This window comes from Dipteris shenzhenensis, chromosome 4, assembly GCF_047967505.1.
Source record: "Dipteris shenzhenensis isolate YYH24624 ecotype China chromosome 4, Dip_SZ_1.0, whole genome shotgun sequence".
Lineage (NCBI taxonomy): Eukaryota > Viridiplantae > Streptophyta > Polypodiopsida > Gleicheniales > Dipteridaceae > Dipteris > Dipteris shenzhenensis.
The window spans coordinates 56,901,468-56,925,333 of NC_141599.1; the positions used below are offsets into that span (position 1 = coordinate 56,901,468).

Genomic DNA, 23,866 nt, shown 5'->3' on the forward strand with positions numbered 1-23,866 from the left:
ATTCACGATCAGCAGGCTTTGGTAAAGAAAACGACAACTTTTGCAATTTCTCCTAGATAACCTCACGTAAAACCTCTCTATAGGACCTCTTTATTGCTCTGATACCAAATGCTGAAATTTGTTTACATGCAATATTAGAAACTGTTGTGCCACCATGAGACAAATTCAAAAGACGTTTTATTGAGAAACATACTGACTAACACAGAGAAGACTCACGACCAAAGACATAGCCTCACCTTATGAGGTTTGTTGGCTGTATACAACAAACACACGGCCCTTGACACTACTACAGACCCTACAAGACTTAGAAACCTACATGACTAAGCAGCTGCATAACACTTCTATAACCGACTCTCATCAGAGAGCTTTAAGAGACTTGGACTAGAGAGAATGACATCATTTTAGGGCTTGAAGCACCGCCTTGATTCAAGCTGCGACACGATTGGTGGAGACTAACTGTTTCCCATGCACCACGTTGATCAAACCAGTCACATGTGAATTACCACGTAGAACGTTTGCATGTAGAGATGCCACATTATTTGCTTTTCACGAGCTAACCAAATCACCGAGAGTTTAACCCCTCTGAGGCTCATGTTTCCAACAAGGACAGAGGACGCACATCGGTTGGGCGTAGTGGGACAGTGGCCCAATGAGATTGTTCAGAGCCTGCTGGAGACTCTAGTATAATCAAATAGAAAATGTGGGAAATGATAAGGGATTTGAAACCAAAATTTTTGGACTTACGGGAAAAATGAAAAGGATTTGCAATAAGAGATCTTGGAAAGAGAAGTCTTTATGGAAATACTAAAAACATCCAAGCAACAAACCATCCAAATGCAAGTGAATCCTAGTATAATCAAAATGAAAATTTAGGCAATAAATAAGTACCTATTGGTCATATTGACTTGAATATGCACTCATAAATGTAATATTTTTTTATACATTTGCTAAGATTGATGCCATGCATCTTGAGAAAATTTGTTTCAAGCTTCTCTGACCAAAATTGTGAGTCCTCAAAAAAGTGGACTTAAGATATTTCCCTTTTTTCTATGATGGTCTTTTACTAACATTTCCTGTGCATAGGTATGGGTTTTAGTATGGTCATTTTTGACCTGAGGCAGTTACTCTGCACAACATGTAAAATAGCTTGGTTGCTTTGGCTTGGGGGAGTTACTCTGCGCAGCATGTAACATAGCATGGTTGCTTTTGACTTGGGGCAGTTATGTAAAATAGTAGGATTGCTTATGGAGCATGATGTTTTAAAATAGTAGGTTGCTAATGGAGCATGATGTTTAATTTTGGGGCTTACGGGCCATTTATGGGTAGGAGGGGGTTCAATTTATGGAACATGATGTTTTAATTTTGGGGCTTACGGGCCATATATGGACAGGAGGGGGTTCAAAAAAATACTAATCTAATATAATTTATGGATAAGAGGGGTTTCAAAAAAAATCATCTAATATAATTATAGTATGTACCTCTACGTACATGTATGGAGGAGACTTTTAATTCAAAATTACAACATATATACATATGGAAGAGGAATAAACATTTATGCCAAAAAGCTTAAAAACGGGATCCTTAAATGCATAAAGGCGCAACGCTTGACTTGCGGGGATTTTTTACACATTCTCCGTGGGTGATATCCACTAGATGTATAGACCACCTCCATGGCTGTTAGCCCCTATTCTTGAGGCAACCTAGGCAGTGAACCGGTGCCTTGGGAACAGGCTGTGTTTTCTAACAGCCTTTTTATTGTATTTACCGTCTTCAGCCCCTTTATGGAGGCTAGAAGCATGGGGTTTTTTCAAGCATTAATAGAAGTTTTCTTTTCTATGGGAAAAAAAAAAAGCTCTACCAGTTTCTTGAGTCAAAGTGCATATTAGTCCATTGTAATGTCCTATGTCCAGTTCTATTTGCCTTTGCTGCATTGGTCCTCCAGGGATATTTCAGCCTTTATGTCTCAAGCTATGGAGATGTTATGGAGGACAAAAATTGCTGTGAAAGCATTGAGACTGATGAAGATGGAAATGGTGTGCTCTCCTAGGATGCATGGTGGACTTAATGTCCTCAATATAAGATATCATGTACTTGCAAGGAAGGCGACTATGCTGCATACTTTTTTCCGCCAACAACAGCCATGGACTTGTATGCTAGCATCCACGTGTGTCAACATGAGGACTTGTGCTGATGGTCATTGGACTGCTGATCATTGGGAGGTTGTCAATGGGAGATTTGTAGGGAAGATACCTGGCTGTCCTTTCTCTACTGCTCTGATACTTGACTGGAAACAAGTACTTTCTAAGGTCAAATGGGCTCCTCATAATTGCTCGGGGACAAACTCAATGAGGAAATAAAGTATTCACTATTTCTCTCTTGGGTGAGATATTGGGCTCTTTGGACAATCTGGAGTGAGCATAATTTGGCATACTTGGGTCGGCAGATTCACAAGTCATATGCACAAGTCATATGCATCTTTCCGAGCCTCATTGCGGCAATCCTTATATGATGCCTGCCATGAGGGTGATATGGATGCTTCTTGCATAGAGCTTTTCTTTTTAGTTTTCTGATCTTTGTGATACTCTCCATTTCGGAGACCTCCCATCATGTAAAGTCATGAGCATATAAATATACTGCACTGGATATTACTAAAAAAAAGAATGTTAAGGATGAGTTAATCATGTCACTGTTATCAGCTTGATGAAATCAGTTGCTTCATTTCAAACAACTTTTTGGAAGTTGTTTTCACCAACTAGTGGTCGAAAGAAATGATTTGTTATTTAGGTTTCAAATCAAACATAGATTAATTGTCATACAATCGATAATTTTAAGACCAGATGTAATTACAAATGGAACTCTTTCTATGGATTTCAAGTATAATGGTTGCAGAAATTGCGGTGAATCCTGTAATGACTCAATCTGATCTTCATTAACTTGCAATACATGCACAAATGAAAATGTTTGCTACTTTACAAATGTATTGTCTCGCAGCTCATGCATGTCGCAGACCTTGCATAGTTCAGATATGATATTCGTGACTGGGATGGGCATCTTTGGTGCACTATCATTCAGAACGAAAATTTGAAAAGTTATATTCAAATTGCCTAGCAATTGAACTATACTACTTGGATTATGTTTAAAGATTTTGTAGTCGAGTTGGCCTAGCAATAGCAACTACAAAGCGGGAGTTTTGTATCCATGCTCAGATTTTGGCCTTGGGATCCTACTTTGTCTAATTGCAGCTCATAATCCAATTGTAGAGATCATGATACTCACCTTCAAGCCTTTAACCTGTGTAAAGTCCCCAGCATCTAACCTTAGAGCAAAATCCTGCATCCTCTGCTGTGTCCTCCTAGTCTATAAGGCCTCGAGTCACCATCGTTAACCTTTTCATTACTATAGCTAAATTCTGATGAAGTGGGAATATTGAGACTCAAATTAGCTCTCCACATCCTGGCTATATGACTGCAGGCAGAACAGATAATTTCAAAATAGCACGAATAGTTATTTCTGCCGACCTTAACATATTCCAAATTGTCGATGTCCACTTAATCCTTGAGTTATTCCCATATATTTTTGCCAAAGGGTGGAACACTAAGCTGATATGATTTTGCGACACCCATCCAGTTTCAGTTGCAGCTATCAGGCTCACTTTTCACTTCCGCTTCCAAGTGCGAGCAGCTCATTTCTCTTTAGACGGATGCCAGGGTGTGAGGATGGCTTCCAAATGGTAATTTAGATATTATTGCAAAAAAAAAAAATGTTGACTCTATCCTTTTCTTGGAAGTTGGTGGAAGATGTGTGAAGATGCATGCTGCAGAGATGACCTCTTTCAAACCACTCTGATTGCATTACTCTTCACATTCTAAGCATCACTGATATTAATAATTATTTTCTAAAGGTGTCTGTATTCAAAGTTTTGGTAAGAATTTCCCATATGATAATGCTGCTATTGTTAATTGCTTTCAATGGTCGTAGATAATCCAATGAAGTGGTTGGGAAATAACTATGTACAATTGGATGCAGGCAAAGTTACGGCTACAAAGTTATGGTCAGAATGTGGAGGCACTGACTTCAAAGTATAGTAATCTTATACAAAAGGTTTTTCTCCAAAGTTTTGACATTCTATGCTACTTTTTATATTGAGTACCATTTCTGAAAATCAGCAAGTGCTACCACGCTTGCTGTGGTACAATTGCTACAAATCTTTTATGCAATTTTCTGTTCCTTCCCAGGTTGATGGTAACCAACCCAAAGCAGTGGTGTTTGAGGAAATTGACAAGGTTCTTGCAAACCTTCTATCCACCAAAGCCCAAAGCATCACCGACTCCAAGACTGCTATGGGTAATAAGTCCAATTGGAATCACTAGAATCTGAATCAGTGTTAGAACTGGATCAATTGTGTTTCAAACCAATCAAAATATTTTTGGACTTTTCGGCTGGCTTCATGAGTTCTATGGCATGTGATTACCTTCATACATTTAAGTATTTGGTCTTCAGCATCATACAAGGCCATATTCTAACAAAGGTCACTTGACTTAGAGAACTCGGAATGTGTGGAATGGTAACATTATCATAGGCATGTTGCCAATGAGTGTATTGTTATTACGATGACATTGTTGTGCAATGCAAGCCATGCTTCAAGTAACTTGTTTGCTTTTGGCAATATCAGTTGTCATCTCTTTTGCAAGAAAAAGGTCCTATTAAGTGAAAAGAGGCAAAATTTTCAATGCGGCTGGGAATAGCCCATGCCCAATAAACACAATATCAACTATTGTAGAGTCTTGGACACATTCACAAAAATAGGGCAACTAATAAATTCTCCTCCTAGGGCCCTGATCTGCTTGGGCATTCTTTGATACAGTTGGTAGCAACAAAAAATGAATGGATTTCAGTTTTACATTCACGCTCCTCTTTGTGACATCAATTTCCTCGTGTTGATGTTGATTCTTTCAATTTCCTCCTACTAATTTCAAAACAAAAAATCAGCGGGCTGAAAGAGAGAGGAGGGGGAGGAAGGGAGAGGCTGAGGGAGGGGGAGGGGCTGAGGGCGAGGGAGGGGGCTGAGGGAGGGGCTGAAGGAGAGGGGGCAGCAAGGGAGCAGCAGCGGGGAGGAGCAGCAGCCAAGGCGAATCGTACACTCAATTTCATTGTCTTATTGCAGTCCAACATTATTGGAAAACTATTGGAATGGTTCAAATTTCAAAATTTCAAGCCCTTATCAACTCCGATGGAGCTAGGGCTTAAGCTGTTCATGATGCCATTGAACTGTTTAATGCCACTGTTTTCAGAAGAATGCCTCATTTACTTGCACACGGCCATATATTCAGTTTGCAGTGTCCCAACGGAGCAAGTTGATGCACAGCCCTAAAACTTCTCATTGGCAGGTTGTGAAGCAGGTGTTCAGATACTTGCTTGGCACTTGGAATTTTAGTTTACTATTACCTAGGAGGGTGACTTGCATTTACATGCTTATAGTGATTTGAATCAGGCTGGTGACTTTGATACATAGCAGTCAACTAGTGGGTATTGTTTCTTTCTCGAACATTCATGCATTTCTTGGTGGTTGAGCAAGAAAGCATCTTATGAGATTGAATAGAGGGCAGCCTTTGTTTGGCTGATCTTCATGCATCATTGGAGGGGCCTACTCCAATTCTCACTAACAGTCAGAGTGCCATTGCTCTGGCATGGAATTTTATGTTTCATGCTTGTACGAAACATTTTGAAATTCACGATCTTTTTTGTGAAATCTTATATTTTTGTGTGGGAAACCCCAAAAGAGGTAAAAACCCACTAATAAGTACAAAGGAAAAATTTACAAGTAAAGCCTCAGAGCAAAAGTCATGAGGCAGCCAAGTAAAAAGTTACATATCAAGCTGGAGGAGGATCAAACACAACATCCTCCAGCTTCAGATTATTGCTTTGTAAAAACTGATGTAGTGTAGAAAGCACACCATCAATAAAACCAAGTTATTTTTTGCCCTTGTGATTCTTCTTAATATAGCTGGGCACCCGAAATTTCTGAATCACAGGGTCAAAAACCTGTTGTCACTATCACTATGTCAGGTATGTGGCTACATGCATGAGATATCAGCTTAGTCTTATGTCGTACACAATAGGATCTTTTCACCAAAGCGTTACCTCATCCAAAGTTTGAGGCTTTATAACTTACAGTTTGGTGATTGATGTCTACCTTTGTACATTGTTACTGCAAGGGGTGTTAGAAATATTCATATTTTCTAAGGCAGTGGCCAATGTATTAAGGTGTAGGGGCACTTCTTCCCTTTATAAGGGTTTCCCCCCCAACCTCAGTTAAGAGATTGAGTTTTTGGGTGAGTCAATCCTAGTGTTTTGTCTCTATGACTACTCTAGCTTTGTATTCATTCTTGTAGCTGCAATTTCATTTCAGCTTCCTTCTGCTCCCTTGTCTTGCATTCTCTCGCTTCCATTTCCAACAACCTAATGAAAAGGGAACAAGAAATTACTAACAATATTTGTATGGTATTTTTATTATGAATTTCAAAAGATCAAGCCTAAAATCAAATCATTAGATGAGAAATATACTGTTAGTACTCTTCTACTGAATGCCACAGCTAAGTTTTCTCCTATTCTCTAATGTTTTACCATGATACAGTTTTCCTTTGTCATTATTTCTTTTTTCTATTGCAGCTGACTGATTTTGTTGGTGAGTCAAGGGCATTTGACTAGAAGAATAGGGGGCCAGGAAGGGGGTGGGGGTTGGGGGAGAGATAGTGGATCATCAGTTTGCAGATAAAACAAACCTAAATCTAAATCATCAGTTTCCTACTGGTTTAAATCTAATATTTATTTAAAGAATGGAATAGAATAACAGAACCATTGTGGAGAGATCTTCTCATAAGGAAATTATGTGAGGTTGTACCAGCAAGAGTTTGTGTGATGCTGGATCAACTCTGAATCTAACTCATGGGGATAGACAACAGGACGAAAAGAAAACAGGGAGGTTGAATTTTCTGAACCTGAACTGATGGATATAAAGGCTTTTGCACGAAGCTATGTGCAAAATGACTGGCAATTGTTTTCAGATTCTTAGGGGAATTTGAGTAATTGTGGATGTTCATCTTAATTAAACCTGCTAAGGCTTTTGCACGAAGCTATGTGCGAAACGACTGGCAATTGTTTTCAGATTCTAACTTGTTAAATGGTTTCCTTTAGTGGTACAATAGTAATGCTAAACTATGAGAACCATATCAAACGAAATGGCTGGTTGTGGATGGACTTGTAAGCTCAAGTAGAGTGTTCCATACGGTGTTATGAAAAAACCAAGTGCTTTGTAAGGCTAGAAGAATTGAGAGCAAACTATATCCAAACTAGACCTACTTCCAAATTTAATAAAAAAACCTTAGCAGGATAGAATTGTGCTCTGCATGGTGCTATACTATTGTCATAGAACAATATATAACAAAGGATAACATTATCATGTTTGGATGAGGTTTCTTTTGACAGCTGGACTCAGTTTCCTGAGAGAGGTTATTTGGGAATTTCTGGAATTAAATGGTTTCTTTGGTGGTTCAAGAGTGATGCTAAACTTGAGGAACATATCAAAGGAAATGGGTGGTTGTGGATGGACCTGTATGCTCAAGTAGAGAGTCCTATACTGTCTTATGGGATGGAATTGTACGGGGGAATGTGCTATCTTATTATCATAGAACAATACATAACAAAGGATAATAATATCATGTTTAGATGAGGTTTCTTTTGACAGATGGACCCAGTTTCCTGAGTGACTTTACGTGCAAACTTATGGAGAATAGATGTCTTCTAGATCTTGGGTCAATGACCTGTCATGGGATTTCTTGTTTTGACGCTTTTGTGGACCCCATGAGGAGGTCAGTCTAGTGTAGGATAGTAAAGTTTCAGTAAGTTCATATTCCACGTGTCACCTTTCTACCCAGTTGTCTCTATTGTTGCTCTTCCACCATCTTGCACTTTCTGGTCTATACATTGCCCTCGGAATAACGATTGTAGATCCTTTGCATCTCCGTCCTTTCCTTTAGTTTTTATCATATGAATTTGAGTTAAAAGAATTTGCATAAGGCATATTTTGCTCAAAGATATGAATGTGTATGCCTTAAAATTAATTTTTTGTTTTGTTTCTTTTTGCATGTGTCCATACGACCACCACCAGCCAAGAATAGAGCCTCAATTGGTTTTGTAACCCACAAGAACAAGGTAAGATAACATTTTTATATAGGCTTGAAAGTAAATGAGCACTTGTTGACTATTGAGATGGACTGTTTTGTGAAAACCTAGTTTTTTCAATCGTAAAAAACTGACATTGTATTTGACTCTTGAGATGAACTATTCTAGCAAAATACATAGTCTTTGTCAAGGAGTATGGGGATTACACCTCTGGGCGTAGCAGGCTACCATGGCTAGCAGTGTCCTCTTCTATGGCACTTTTAGTCTACCTTGAGATGGACTATTTTGGTGAAAGCATAGTCTTTTTAGTCACAAACATGAAAATTTGACATCATGTTTGACTAGTGAGTTGGACTTGTTAAGTCTGTCTTGAGATGGACTATTTTAGTGAAAAACGTAGTCTTTTTAATTGCAAACTTAAAATTTGATATTGTGTTTGACCTTTTTCAGGACCAATGGAGAGGAATTCCTACAAAGTTGAACATCATTCCTCACTCGCGAGAGATTCGGCAATATTTCTATAAAGACGTTTGTGAAGCCACAAAGAAGGCAGTAGAGGATGGTATTCACAAACTGAAGGTTGGGCTTCTTTCTTTGTGCCAATTTCTAGTTGCTTTCTGAGCCAATTGCTGATTGCTTTCTGAGCCAGGAAAGTATGTTTCACTATGTAGACAAATGCAGAGTGATAGTTCTGCAATGCTAAAAGTGAAATTTGTTTTTTGAGCAGGTGCAGATTACTATTCCAGAACTTAACCCAGAGATGGTATTTTTCCAAGTCTGGCTTTGTCTTTCTTTTTGTCCAATAGAATCTCGGGAAAATATGCAATAGATGATAAACCTGTGATAATCTTAAGTGATAATAGCATTGGCAAGCATGTATAGCCAAAGTCAGAAGGCCAAAGTGCCTTCATTCCTGTTCCTGTTCTTTCCAAAGCCCTAACTCAGTAGGACAACTTTACATTGTATGTTGGCATTAAGGAAGAGTTCCATATCAACTGGGCATCATCTGCCTCCTCTCCATTTCTCTTCCTGTGTTCTTTCCTCAGTGAGAATGCGAGTGGTGATGGCATTGACTGATTTAGGAGATACTTGCAGGCTTTGCAATCGGCTTGTGTTTTGACTGAAGACAGTAGTTACGTGAAAACCTATGGAAAACAAGCACTTGGCAGATACATGCAAATGCTTTCGCTCAGATATGTATCTATCTACCTAGCATTTAGGGACTTGTCCCATCAAAATTTATCATTGTTCATATTTTGAAAGGAAGGCATTATTCCTCAATTGTCTTGCAAGCATTCACAAGGAGGAATCCAATCATTTATTTAGTCACTCTCTGCTCTCTTATCCTCTCTTCCTCATGCTCTCCCCTCTTCCACTTTGAAGCCTAGCCATGGTGGCTAGCCTTGATTCTACGCAGGGCAACACTCATCTGTTTTGATTTAGTTTCACCACTTCAAAAGAGGGATCTTTCTTTGAACAAAAATGTGTTGTAATCATGCCATATTGCTAGCTGAGTGTCTCCTGCTAGCGCACCCTCACATGCAGAACATCTCTCCCCCCAGATCATGTGGGACAGCATCACGACTTGTAGCCTCTCAAAACCAGTCCACTCTCCTGTCTATACAGGGTTGCTGGTCCAGCTATGGAATGAGAGAGGGGCGAGGATCTATGTACCCTCTACTATATTGAAGTCAAGTACTTAGATTGTATGGAGGGAGCATCCTCATTGGATTCTTCTCTGTCAGCATGACTAGTCTATAACCCTCTACAAACTTAATGGACTATCTCTTCTCCCAAATCCCAAAGGATGTAGATAATCTGCAAAGGAAGACCTGTGCTTGAGAAGATGCCTAGCCAATGACCTTATGTACACTCAGAATGATCTGCCATCTGAAGCTAGTCAAGGGTATGGCTCCATCAATGTGTAGGGTGTTGTTTCAAGTTGCCTTGCAAGTATTGAGTGATAGTATGATGATCAAGCAAGGACAGCTCTCTGAAGGCTTTCCAAGTGCCCACAGGGGATACTAGTCCCCTTTCCCATCTCGACAAGTGCATGTATCCCCACTAGCCATCCCATCAACAAAAAACTTGATGAACATGATGGGCCGTGTGTCCCCTTCATCCTGAATCTGAGGAGGAACTTGTGAAAGGCATGCTTTGATCTATTGCCATGCTCTGATCATCGCTGCCAATGGGGGAGAAGAGGGGAGTTTGATGTGTACATCGATGGAGATCCACAGCCTCCAATCACCACGTCTGTGGGTAGTGCACATTTGAAAGTCCTTCCAAGACTCGTTGCCAAGAAAGATTCCTCTAACAACCAACGTGCTTAGCAAGGCACTGCACTGATTTTGGGGTCGACAATGTTAAGGCCTCCTTGATGTGTAAGCAAGATTAAAGTGCTCCAGGCTACTGTGGCCCTCATGTAATGTGTACCATCAGATCTAGGCTATGAATATTTCCGTACAGATATTTGAGCTGACTAATACAAGAGGCAAGACACACTAGTAGGCGGTGGTGTACCATGCAGAGGCCAATAAAACCTAGAGGCTAAGCCTACTGTAGTGGAGCTCCAATAGAGTACCTTCCTTCTGATGATCTTCAATACTGGAGCGAACTGCTAGGTGGGAGGGGCATCCAAGCCTCCTTGAAATTCCAAATAGCTAGCAGTAGGGCTTCTCTGTATCCATCCAAAACCAAGCTTTATCCCCCATCCAAGTGTATCTACATCAGTTACCCAAACTTCAACGGATTTGTACTTGTTGATGAGTGTACTACTGCAAGGCGAAGTCCTCCAAGGCTACTCTCAAGCATCATAAATTCTTGAGAGAGGTCTCTAGGAATATAGTTGGTACATCTCTGAACTGGCAATCGAGAAGTTCTGTCATTTGTGATGGAAAGGCGAATGTTCATATGCAGGAAGTGATTCATCGCCTCAGCTACAAGAGATTAAGAACGGGGGCAAGTGGGCAGCCATAGTGGATGGATCTGTATATTTGAAATCTATCTCCTCTACCATGCTAAGTGAGAACCTGGCTCTGCTGAATGATAAAGTGATGAGACTCCTAAGATCCATTACTTAGACAAGCTCATACATCATAGAGTTCTCTGCAAGAAACTCCAGTCCACCTTGTGATAGGCCTTCTAAAATTTAAGCAAAAGAGTGCTATCTACATGGTGGGGTCTATAGAAGGGAGTTGCCCATTTGACCTTGGATGAAAGGCTTGTACATTGGGGTATTCTCATGCCTTGCACCTGCAATTGTGGTATCATCCACAATTTGTTGATGCATGCCTCTTTTCATAGAATCTTGTCAGAAATCCCATGTTTGTTTTTCTAGCTGTATTTGCTTTCTCAAGCTGTTAGATTTCAAGCAGAGGCTTCCATTGAGTTTGATGTTGCATCCTATTGACAGACTATGGCATGACTTGGCATTATTCCCTTCATCATTGGCCTCTTTTGAATATTTCTCAGGATTGGGACCCATAAATGCTGTTTGTTTTTCCTCTCCTCATTCTGTAATCCTAGGGTTTGGGGACTGGCTTTTGCACTCTCATCTCTTTTGCACAAGCATCTCTTCTTGCATTGTTGACATGTAAATTGTAATACACTTTTTCTATTACTATAAAAAGTATAATATTGGTTCAACTATTCTCGTACTTGCAACAAGGCATTCACGATTTAGACTGCTTTTGTGAGGGGCAAGTTAGATTGATATGGTCATGGGATTTCCCATTGTTGGAGAGGGCTGCTCGTGCTGAGCTAGCTCCAAGTTCGCTCTTATCACTTCTATCTTCATCTTTGGCTCACCCTTAGGCAGTTATGGTGTCATAACATGTCAAATGGGGAAGATAAGTGCCACCACCAACTTCTGAATCAATTAAAAATAATTTTATGCAGGTTTGGAAGAGAAAGAAAGAAAGAAAGAAAGAAATTTTATTAGAGTCTTCGGAAGACCGATGGGTCTATGAGACTGAAAGAAAACCTGATACAAATCACAGTAAGGGTGGAGCTACTGAAACGAGCATCATCACCTGTGCTGAATCCTAAGTCTGATCATACATAATCAAATACATCTGGATGTAACAATGAAAAGAAAAAGGACTAGAGCGGAGCGGAATCCTTCGTATGTCATGTCACCCTGGCTGGTGCATAGCCGGTGATTGGACGCTAGTGACTCCCGTGGAATGTAGCTAGGTTCCAACCAGGTCCTAAAGGTGTGTAGCCGCAGGAGATCCTCTCGAATGACCTGGTTGGTGTGTGGCCCCATCAGGATGGTGGGTGGGAGTACCGGAGGGGCATCTAAACTGTACTGAAAAGGAGGTATCCTATTGATGTGAAACCCTAGTCTCACAAACCATCTGTGAGTCCGTGCATACCAGCATCGCTCGTCTCCCTCTGTTGCCAACCTCATGGAGGAATCGAGAGCCAACCATGGCAACCTCTGTCTCCCTGATGTGCAGTCCCCATATGATCTAACCCGGTGTAGATATGTGATGGTCTGAAAGGCTGCATCTAGCTGGAGTGGAGAAGCACCAAACTCGGCCTGAATGATGTGATGTGGTACACACGGTTTCCCCCGGATCATCCGTGAGAGCATGAGGATTTGCAGGCGCTCCACCTGTGTCCACTCTATCTTTGACATGTCAGGCCCCCAACAAGGGCTGCCATACATACCGGCTGGTCGGACCAAGGAGTCAAAGAGAAGAGCCTTGGTCCGAGGGTCTTGGAAGTGGGAGTGGAAACATTGTCTCTGTAGCCGAGCCAGTGAGGCGTATCCCCTACTCAGTTTGGCCTACATCGCTAGTCTCATCGTGAAGGTCTGGCCAGAGAAGATGACCCCCAAGTAAGTGTATGAGGATACGATCTCAATTGGTGACCCACCGAAAGTAAACTGCTTCCGTTGCATGTTTTCTCGAGAGGTGTTAAAGATCATGACCTTGGTCTTGCCAAGGTTGATCTCAAAATCATGGGATAAACAAAAAGCCTGTAGTGCATCCAGGTGTCGCTGGAGCCCCTCGGGTGTGGACGACAAGAGTGCCACGTCATATGTATAAAGAAGACTCCTGATGATGATCCCGGCAAGTGAGCAACCGGTTCCTCCTAACGTCCCCATGAAAGTCTCAAGCTCATCGATGTAGAGGCCAAACAGGGTTGGTGATAAGGGACAACCCTGTTTGAACCCTATGGTACTCAAGATCTCATCTGTCCAACCTGCACTTGTCCGAACTCGGCGTGAGACTCTCTTATAAAGTGCCCTGACTGCCCAGATGATCTCCTGATCAAATCCCAGTGCCTGTAGGCGTGTGATGAGATGAGCTCGAGGTACTGTGTCAAAGGCTTTGCGGAAATCCACAAAGCAGCAATATATCCTCTCCTTCCGTGATCTGGCCTCCTCAATGACACTCCTGAGTGTGAGTATGTGATCCATAGTCCCATGGTCTCGCCTGAAACCGGCCTGACCCTCTAGCTTTGAGCCCTTTGTGCCAGACTCTCGTGTCGGTGAGGGGTAATGGAGACCTACGCTCAAGGAATCTCCGCCAAAAATCCTTAGAGTTGTTGCTGTACAAGATGTGCAGCAGCAAATGCTTTTGGAACATTCGCCCCTCTTTTTTGGGCAGCAAATGGTGCACGTTTTGCCATGGTCTCCCACAAGGGATTTTCAGGCTTTGATCCGACACAAATGTCCGGTCTGGGTTGAAGTTGTAGACTTCCCGCAATGCATGGCTTCACTCTTGCCTAAAATTGCAGCGACTTTAGGCAAAGTGGTTTGCCTACCACGGCCTAATGGCAACTCAAATCGATTTTGCATTCTCTGGGATACTGACAATCCCACACCAGAGTCTTATTCAGTCATGGTGAACAATGTTGACATGGGAAGTGCTTTTTATAAATTGAAATGGGGATTATTTGTAGGGGCTTGCTTTGAATGTAAAAAATTTGAACACATGGCTTCACAGTGCCCAATGAGTCAGCATAAAATGCCTCCTACCACTTTGCCTGTTAAGGATACTCCTACCTCTATTGGGAATAAAAATAGAGGTAATAGACAGTTTTTTGTGAATCAGGATAAAGGCAAAGCTCCAGTGGTTGAAATGGGACTGCTTCTTCCCCTTTGCTTCCTGCTATTCAACCCTCAGCAAAAGGACTGAAACCTCCAACTGATGGATGGCAAAGTCCAAGAAAAGTTATTTCTGTTCGACGACCTCCACCCCCTCGCACTTGGAATGGTGCATCTTCTAGTGGAAACTCTCCAGAGGTCAATTCAGGAATTGGGATCACATGGGCTGCAGTGACAGCTAGCAGAACCCTCTTCCCTGAAGAAGAGGTTGCTGCTTTGCTGTCCACTCCTCAGGCGGATGTTTCTTCTCAAGGAAAAGGCCCTGACCTTGAGGTAGAAATGCAGGGTTGACATCCTGAAGGTTGCTTCTGTACATAGCTGTTTTTCTCCTATAAATACCTGTAAATATGATTGCTCATATCAAACGCTTTACACTTAATGTTCAGGGGATGTGTGACACTGGGAAATGGAAATCTGTGTGGCTGTACATCAATAGATTTCAGCCTGACATAGTGGCATTACAAGAACACAATCAACATGTCTATGCAAGAAAGACAGATCATTACTGTGGTTATGATATCTTCTATGTTGGGGAGCACTCTTTCTCAGGTGTAGTCTTTCTGATCAAGCATGAGCCTCAGCCAATTTTTGCTTTAAATGACAATCAAGGCAGATGGATTATTCTTCAATGCATCATCCAAAGCGAGGTGTTTGAATTTGCGTTTGTCTATGCACCTCAATCTTCTCGGGATAGAACTGCAATTTGGGATGCAATGCAACGCTATCCATGGAGATATCATGCCTTTATATGTGGGGATTTCAATAATGCTCCGCAACAAGGTGACAATACATCAGGAAATAATCATATGTTAACCCCTGAAAGGCATGCATGGTCTCAATCATTGATGCATCTTCATTTGGTTGATCTTTGGAAGGAATTGCAGCGTTTGTCACCAGGATACACTTTGCAACATAATGCCCTTTCTTCTTATCAGGCACCTCTGGATCGCTGGTATAGTGTAGCTCCACAACAAAATGATGATTTTACATCCAAAATGTGGATTGACTATGCCTTTGTACATTCAGATCATGCACCTTTATGGTTGAGGTTATCCTTTCATGATATGCCAGATGATAGACTGCCTCAAAGGCGACATCTGATTGTCAATAATAGTATTTGCAGCATGTTGTTTTCAAGGCCATGGTTACTAAAGCATCTCACTCTTTGTCTTCTCAGAGCCACTTTGATATTGATAATGCATGGGATTCTTTTGTTTCCAAAATGCAAGTTGTAATTAGAGGTTATGGCAAGTCTTACATGAAGACACTGAGGGAAACTATTGCTCAAGCCAAATTGACTTGTCAAGACCTCACTAAACTCAGTCATCTTCGTCCATTGTCCTTGCATGAGCAAACAACACTATGTCAAGCTAGACATTGTCTTCAAATCAATGATCACATGAAATTGGCTAAATGGCAGACTAGAGTAAGACAAAGAGCTTTTAGAGATAAAGGCTGCTCTTCCAAACAATTTTTTAAAAGCTTGCATCAGAAGAGATTAAAAACAAACATTTGCAGGGTGCTTTTGCCTGATGGTTCATGGACTACATCACGGTCACAGCTTGCTTCTATTTGTGTATATCATTTCTCTTAGCAGTTTGGTTCTGGAGATCCTCCCTCGCAGCAGGTTTTGTTTGCAAGAAACTTACTTTTACAGCATGTTTTTCCACTACTTAAGCTTTGGAATTGGAGGAACCTTTTACTAAGAGTGAATTGTCAAATGCAATCAAATCCTGTGGTAGATGGAAATCTCCAGGATGGGATGGTCTTACAGTTGAGTTTTTTAAAGAATGTTGGCCTCTTTTAAAGCATACTTTGCTGCATATGGTGAACTCTGCTTGGCAAAATTAAAAAATGCCAAACACATGGAAGAGAGGTCTTGTTAAACTCCCTTCAAAAAAGCAAATTTGTGAATCTTTGGTTGATTGAAGACCTATCACGCTTATGCCAGTCATTTACAAAGTTACTACCAAAATGATTGTTGATCGGCTAAAAGGTTATTTACATGATGGGTTGCATCCTGCGCAATATGGTTTTGTTCCTCGTAGGCATATCACAGATAACATTGCTAATGCTTATGTTGGAATCGAATATGCCAAATATATGTAGCGTAGCAGGATGTTTTGCTATTGCAAGTTGATATTGCCAAAGCTTTTGATACTGTTAAGTGGGACTTTATTTCATCCACTATGCAGGCCTTAGGATTTGGCACAAAAATGCAGCAAGTTATCAATTGGCTATATCAAGATAGTAAAGCTGCCTGCATACTTTCAGGGGATATTTCTATAACCTGGACTCTTGGTCGTTCGGTTCGACAAAGATGTCCCCTCAGTGCTTTACTTTTTGCCATAGCTACTCATCCAATGCTTCAATATATGGACCACCTCTTGGACAGTGGTATGTTGCACGGATTGGAAATTCGGCAGCCGTAGCATGATCGCTCAAGCATACGCTGATGATTCTTTCTTTACCCCAAAAAATACTCGAAGCGATCTCTCCATGATTATGCAAGCTCTTTGTACATATGGTTCGGCTGCTGGTCTTTGTGTCAATTTTCAGAAATCAAAATTATTGCCGTTGCATGCTAAAGACTAGCATAGTCTTTTGTGACCTGGGGAAATTGTTCCAACTTCTCAATTGATTCGACATCTTGGCTATCCTCTAGGTTGGGGCCTCACTCGTTCTCAACAAACTGATTGGGTGCTCACAAAGTTGAGGGCGAAACTTGAATATTAGAAACTTGCAACTTAGCCATTACATATTCGTTTGCAAATAACGCAATCCATTTTGATAGCATACATACAATTCTATCTGCCTCTCATCATGTTCAATAAGGCAGATCTGGTTTCCTTTATGTCTGCTATCATGGAGATTTTCTGGTGTTCAAAAAATGGCAAGAAAAGTCTCAGATTACTCTCTATGCATCGTCTCTACTCTCCGAAGATGCACAGGGGTCTGAACGTACTCAATATTCAAATGCATATACTTGCTCACAGGGGGAAAATGATGTTGCAGTTTATGCAAGGGGATTAGCCTTGGGCTTTCATGATCCGCTCTCTTTTGTTGCATATTGATACTTCTACTTTTGGGCATTGGCAGCCTACACAGTGGGATTTCCTATTTGGCTCTATTCAAGGCAAGATCAGAGACTACCCTTTTGTCTCTCGTTTGCTTCTTGATTGGAAGCATATTTTATCCCACTTGGAATGGAATGGCAGAGATTCTTTGTCGGGAAATTCCTTGAGGGCTGAGAATATTTATTGGTCCAAAATATTCCACCCTCCTTTGGCTATACAAGAACCCAGGCGTTCTTATTTTCTATCTTTCAAAGGCATTTCTTTTGTGGTGGATGTACTTCAAGATGATGGCACTCTTTTATCTTTTTCTATGGCTGCTAGCAAATATGGTTTGGGAGCTCATTACTATCCTTTATGGCATCAAATTTCAGAAATGCTTCGACCGTTCTTGCCGGTACCTCGTTTGGAACTTCAGAATAGGCTTGAGGATTGGACTCTACATTCTTCTTCCTCTTCAGCCCGTCCTTTGAAGCTCTCACATATCACATTGCCTTCTCTGTATAAAGTGTTATTACTTCCGCCTTGGATTTCTAACAGAGCAAATTCTGTTTGGCATATGTATCGCCCACTAAAGCGGTGGATAAAGAGGCTGCGTCTCCTTTGGCATCATAAAGTTCCTCTTCGACAACAACTTTTCCTTTGGCGAGTCCTACTTGGCATTTTTCCATCTGGGCAGTTACTCGCGCATAGACATATTGCTCCGACAGCTTGCCACAGATGTCTACATTTTGCTGAATCTGTGCTTCACATCTTTTGGCAGTATCCACACACGTGAATTCCTCGCTCTCATCCGATAGGGGCTTCAAGCGAGATTTCCTACTGTTACTTTTGGCAGGTTCTTCTGGTTGTTTGGTTTTCATCCAGCTAGATAGGGTTTTGATTTATTTTTTGTTTGGGTGCGCTATTAGGCACTGTGGACTCCATGGATGGACAGAAATCATAGAGTTTTTGGTGACCCTACTTTTCCATCTTTTCTTTTTTTCAAACAATCTCTGCAACAATCGTTCTATGATTGCTTTCAGACTCATTTGATTGATCATGATGTATATACAGCTTATACTGAGATTTTCAGTTGAGTAGTAGTTACTCCACTTTTGAAGTAACTATGAATGTAATTATTTTACAGCAATAAAATATTTCTTCTCAGAAAAAAAAAAAGTGTGTGGTGTGGCTAAGCGTGGGGTGGCGATAGTAAAGAATAGGTAGGTGTGATCAGCTCCTAGAGGGAGTGGTGCTACGGTGAAGTCGGTTATGCATGAAGTGAAGGTAGGGGATCCCATGATGTAATCTACTACACTAGTGTCCCCCCCATGTGGGAAGCAAGTAAAACCACTTGAGGAGGGCCATAGGTCAAGCCCGTTGTAGATGATGAGATCATGCATCCTGCCAAGATCAAGGAGCACGTGTCCATATGGTGTAGCAGGCCCGTGTGGGTCCGATCAGGTCCTGGTCATACCTGCTCCATCTAGGTCCATGTCTGGTATCATGATAGAGTCGTCTCAGAAGTCCAGGAGTGGTGCCTAGTGCGTGCTCGTCTTGGCGTTGAAGTCCCCAACAAGGAGAACTTTCCCATGGGCTGAAAGGTCTAGGATATCTTGATGTAAGGGTGCATATGGCGATGTCTCACCCTCCTCTCGTGCCACTCTGGCGAAGTGGGATGTGTCTGGCGGGAAGTAGCTTATTGCTATGAAAAGGTCACGGGTGTCTATGTGTCGGATCCAGATCCACATGAATCTGGAGTGTGCATCCTTCCTCTCAATGGAGATGGCTCCTGTGAGGGAAGACTTGTACAATACTGCGACCCCGCCTAATCCTCAGACTCCTCCTGTATCCCTCGTCTCATCCCTAAAGGCTGACTCCCATGTGTAGCCACTGACTATCGGTAGTGGGCACTCTGGGCTCTGGTGTGTCTCCGTGTAAAAGACTATGTCTCGTCTTGTATAAGACTCCGAGAAGCTCACTGGGTCTGACCATAAGGTACCATTATAGTTCCAAATGGTGCAGGCTAGGGTCTCGGAAACCTGAGTCTCATAGGCCGCGTCCCCCTAGGAGGTATGGGTGGGAGCCCGACGGGTGCCGGTCAACAACCTACCATCTCGGACCACGGCCCATTTTTCCTCCTTGCGGGCAACATCCCGTTGCTGTAAAAGAACTCGTCGCTCCTCAATCTGTAGTGGTGTCAAATCCTCGTCCATGGACAAGGTGGGATGCTCTCATAGAGCGGCTCGGCATCGGAGTGTCGCTAGTCGAGCATGTGAATCTCTGAAGCAAATGACTAGAGGCTGCTCTCGGTTGGGGTCTCTCCCAACACGCCATGCTCCCTCTATGCCATGGTCGGGGGGGACCCCCATGGTGGTGGTCACAAAGGTGATCGCCTCCTTCATGGGCGTCATAGTGGTGCTGGTGCTGTCTTGCGTGATCCCTCTTATCCGGATGTTGAGGGCCTTCAAAGCCCTCTACTGTTGCTCCTATATGGCAGCTGAAACGGTTGCCTTTGCGGGCTCCAATTTCGCCATGTCCACCCATCTAGTCGTCTTTGCTATAGCCGACTGTATCGTGGCTATCTGTGCCTCCATCTCTGTGACTGGGGTCCCTCCAGGCGCTGCTCTGAGGGTCCCGATCTCCTCTCGAAGCTGTGATGTCGTGTCTGAGTCCCTGGTGCCCTGCTCGTGTATAATGCGGGCCTGCTCCTGGGTGTATCGGGCGTGCTCCTGGGTGTATCGGACGTGCTCCTGGGTGTAATGTGTCAGCTCTGCCTGATGGGACCGGATGCTGTGTATCTCAGCCAATAGGGAGTCCCAAGCATCTGGTGGGGGCCTAAGATGTCCTGGTCCAGGTGGGAAGTGGATCTCGAGAGGGGTTGGAATGAAGGTGGGCTGTTGAGGTTGTACTGAGGGTGGGGATAGCATGATCTGGGCGGGGGAGTGGTATGTAGGAGTAGCGAGGTCGGATGAGGTGATGAAGGGTGGTTGACTGAGAGGTAGAGGTGATACGAGGGGAAAGTACTGTGGAGCCATGGCCGGTGGGGCGAGTGGTGAGGCTACTAGAGAGGAGACCTATGATAATGATGCAGGAGAGGGGGAGGAGAGAGGTGGTGTAGATGAAGAGACGGATGATGGTGGTGAAATAGTGGTGGTAACCATAGAGGCCGAGGATGTGGTGAGCGGCATGGGCTTTGGGTGGGCCCCTTTCTTCTAGGCCGCGGTGCTGTCCACTGTCAAACCGCTCCGGTTGCTGCGTTTGTTGAAGTCCTCCAGACTGAGTTGCTTTTGTGTTTTCCCCTTGTCACCGTTCCCCTTCCCCATCTCCACGCGTATGTAAATTTGGACTGAAGGGTCTCCCGCCTAGTCTCCTGTCCCTTCATTGTGGGGGAGGCAGCAGCGGCAAAGAAGGGATTGCAGGAGGTCGGAGCTGCCCAATAAAATTTAAAAAAAAGAGGTCGGAGCTGCAAGCAGGGGGCAAAATAAAAATAAATAAATAAAAAGCTGGCGGGGGGGGGGGGCTGAGCGAGGGGTAGCGAGGAGGGAGCGAGGGGGTAGCGAGGGGGTAGCGGAGGGGTAGCGAGGGGGTAGCAGAGGGGGTTGCAGCGAGGGGGTAGCGAGGGGGTAGGGGAGGGGATTCAGCGAGGGGGTAGCAGAGGGATTCAGCGAGGGGGTAGCGAGGGGGTAGGAGCGAGGGGGTAGCAGTGAGGGGGTAGCGGGGGGGTAGCGGAGGGGGTAGCGAGAGAGAGAGAGAGAGAGAGAGAGAGAGAGAGAGAGAGAGAGAGAAATTAGGTCAAATTTCCACCATAGCACAACCTAACCCCAAAAAGGAAGAAGAAAAGCAGGAGGAGAAGGAAGAAAGAAACAACTACAACAGAAAGAAAAACAGGAGGAGAAGGAAGATAGAAAAATCCAAAGAGAACGTCTAGGACCACCTTTTAGGCACAGACATTGATGCATAGACAACGAAATTGTCTATCGTTTGCGCGATCCTGCCTTTGCCTTGATCAAAATCATCCTTGCGATATCAAATCATGGGATTTGAGGCTGCGCTGAATGAACAAACCAAGGAGGCAGGTTTATATTATTTTTTGTATAGTGCTGTACCCTTATAAGCTGCTCACAAGATTGTATGAAATCATGCGAGTTGAGGCTGCACTGAATGAACAAACCAAGGAGGCAGGTTTATATTATCTTTTGTATAGTGATTCACCCTTATAAGCTGCTCACAAGATTGTTATGACTGACTTGTCGGTTTGAGTAAGGGGGTGGTGATGAATGCTCTTTTTTAAATCGATTTCTCTGTTTGCTTAAATGGTGATGGAGCTGAGCACCTTACTAGCTAATCTGATAGCAAGTGTTGGGTAGCCTTGAGCATGATGTAGCTGATCCAGAGTCAAGCTGTCAGTGCAGCTTATCTGCCAGCTACTTCCACTGTCCATTAGAGGAGTGTCACAGGGATCCACAACCCATGGCATGCTGCCTACAGGCTGTAGTGCCATCAAATAATCGATTTCTCTGTTTGCTATAAATGGTAATGGAGCTGATTGCATTTAGCTAATCTGATAGCAAGTGTTGGGTAGCTTGAGCGTGGTATAGCTGCTCTAGAGTCAAGCTGTCAGTGCAGCTTATCTGCAAGGTAAGCCCACTGTCCACTACATTGGCTAGAGGAGTTTCATGGGGATCCACAACCCGCAACATACTGCCTATAGGCTGCAGTGGCTATCAAATATCGCTAGACAACCTTTGAAGACACCTCAGTTCAAAAAAGAAGAGTTGAATTCTGATCAAAGAGTCAATGCATTGACTTTTGGTCAACATTGACCAGACGACCAATTTGGTGTTAGAATTATAGATGTAATTCAGCAGTGACCAATGTAATTTAATAAGCTAGTTAGGGGCACTTTTCCCTCTTTAAGAGGTTTTTCCCCCTAACCGCAGTTAGTTCACTAACTATGGTTAGTGACTACTAAGGTTTTGTCACTAGGACAAAACCTTACCTCTTACTCTTTGAGTTGTACTCTTTACACTCTTCTATTTGCAACTGAACTCTCAAGCTTTCAGCTCTCCAGCTCACTCTCTCTTGCTCTCTCTCTCTCCCCAATCTCTCACATTTGGTATCAGAGCAGGCTGATCCTGCTCCCTACTCCTTCCTCGTTGATCTCTTGCCTCCAGCCCAAGCTCCTTGTGCCCGTACAGTTCGTGCACCTGCTGCTTCATCCTGCCGTCCGTACCTGCTTGAAGTTTGACCCGTACCTGCTACCTGCCGTACCGTACCCTGCCGTACTGCTCCTGCGTCGTCCGTACAAGCGAAGCAACGTACATTTGGCATCTCCATTCCGTATAGCAGACCTTCAGCCGTACAACAAGTCATTGTCCCTGCTTCTGTACAAGTTCTAATTCCGTACAGCATGCGTCTTCACCGTCTGGTTCTGTGTAACTGTCCGTACAATCTGTACTTTGTCATACATTTGCACGTGTGGCAGATCTGTACATGCTTTTCTGTACTCAATCGTACATTCGTACTTGGTCGACTGTACTCACCGTACCAGCAGACACTTGCAGTTCTTTGCTGTCATTTGGGTATTTTCAGGTTCACAGTTACTTGCGAAGCAAACATTGCAGACAGATCAGCAGATTTGGTCTGAAATTTGGGGCTTTTGTTCAGAAATTGCAAATTTGGGGCGCTTTTAGTGAATTTGCCCCTTCCTAATTAACGGAGAATCGGAGTGAGTAGGGAGTAGAGAGACTCACTGCACTCACAATAGTGGGGATAATCACAATGAGTGAGTGGTACCTCCCCAAGTACACACATATATATCTATTATGGATAAGGTAGTAACCCTTAAGTACATCTAAGTACAAATGTGTACATAGTGTACTTAAGTGTCCTACATTAAAGTACAACATGAAGTACTATTTACATAGGGTGGCCAGTGCCTTTACCCCAACAACCTCCCACTTAAAGGCAGTGTGCCCTCAAGGAGAGAAAGAATATTGGCCTCAACCAATACCCATAAGAGATCTGCAGTGTGCAAACCTCTCTGCAGCTAACCCTTTGGTTAACAGATCTGCCGGATTGTCATCTGTATGCACCTTAACAAGCTTAATTTGCTTGTTTTCAAGCACCTCCCTGATAAAGTGATATTTCACATCTATGTGCTTAGTCTTTGCATGAAAAACAGGATTACGTGCCAACTGTATGGCACTCTGACTGTCACAATGCAACAATGGAATCTCCAAGCATATAGCTTCCTTGCACGCCTCAGTGGCTGCAATATATTCAGCTTCTGTAGTAGACAAAGCAACGCATTGCTGCATTCTAGATACCCACGACACTGCACCTCCAGTGAAAGTGAAAACATAGCCGGTAGTAGACTTCCGGGTATCAGGGTGGCCGGCATAATCAGAGTCTGTATAACCCTGCACTTTGGCATCTTGACTGCCGAAACATATACACAAGTCCTGTGTACCCTTTAGGTATCTCATGACACCTTTCACTGCAT

General features: G+C 43.0%; 1 protein-coding gene across 2 annotated transcripts in view; it reads left to right on the top strand.

The window, feature by feature from the left end:
• The window catches only part of LOC147903096 (adenylate kinase family protein), a 263,128-nt gene that overhangs the window by 34,703 nt on the left and 204,559 nt on the right, over positions 1 to 23,866 (top strand). The window contains exons 6-10 of one of the 2 annotated variants that reach the window (XM_087374183.1): positions 4,027 to 4,101; positions 4,236 to 4,344; positions 8,168 to 8,211; positions 8,632 to 8,760; positions 8,915 to 8,944. In XM_087374183.1, the coding sequence (XP_087230309.1) occupies positions 4,027 to 4,101; positions 4,236 to 4,344; positions 8,168 to 8,211; positions 8,632 to 8,760; positions 8,915 to 8,944 (387 nt within the window). Of the gene's footprint in view, positions 1 to 4,026; positions 4,102 to 4,235; positions 4,345 to 8,167; positions 8,212 to 8,631; positions 8,761 to 8,908; positions 8,945 to 23,866 lie in introns of both variants that reach the window. The other variant, XM_087374182.1, reaches the window with a different exon arrangement.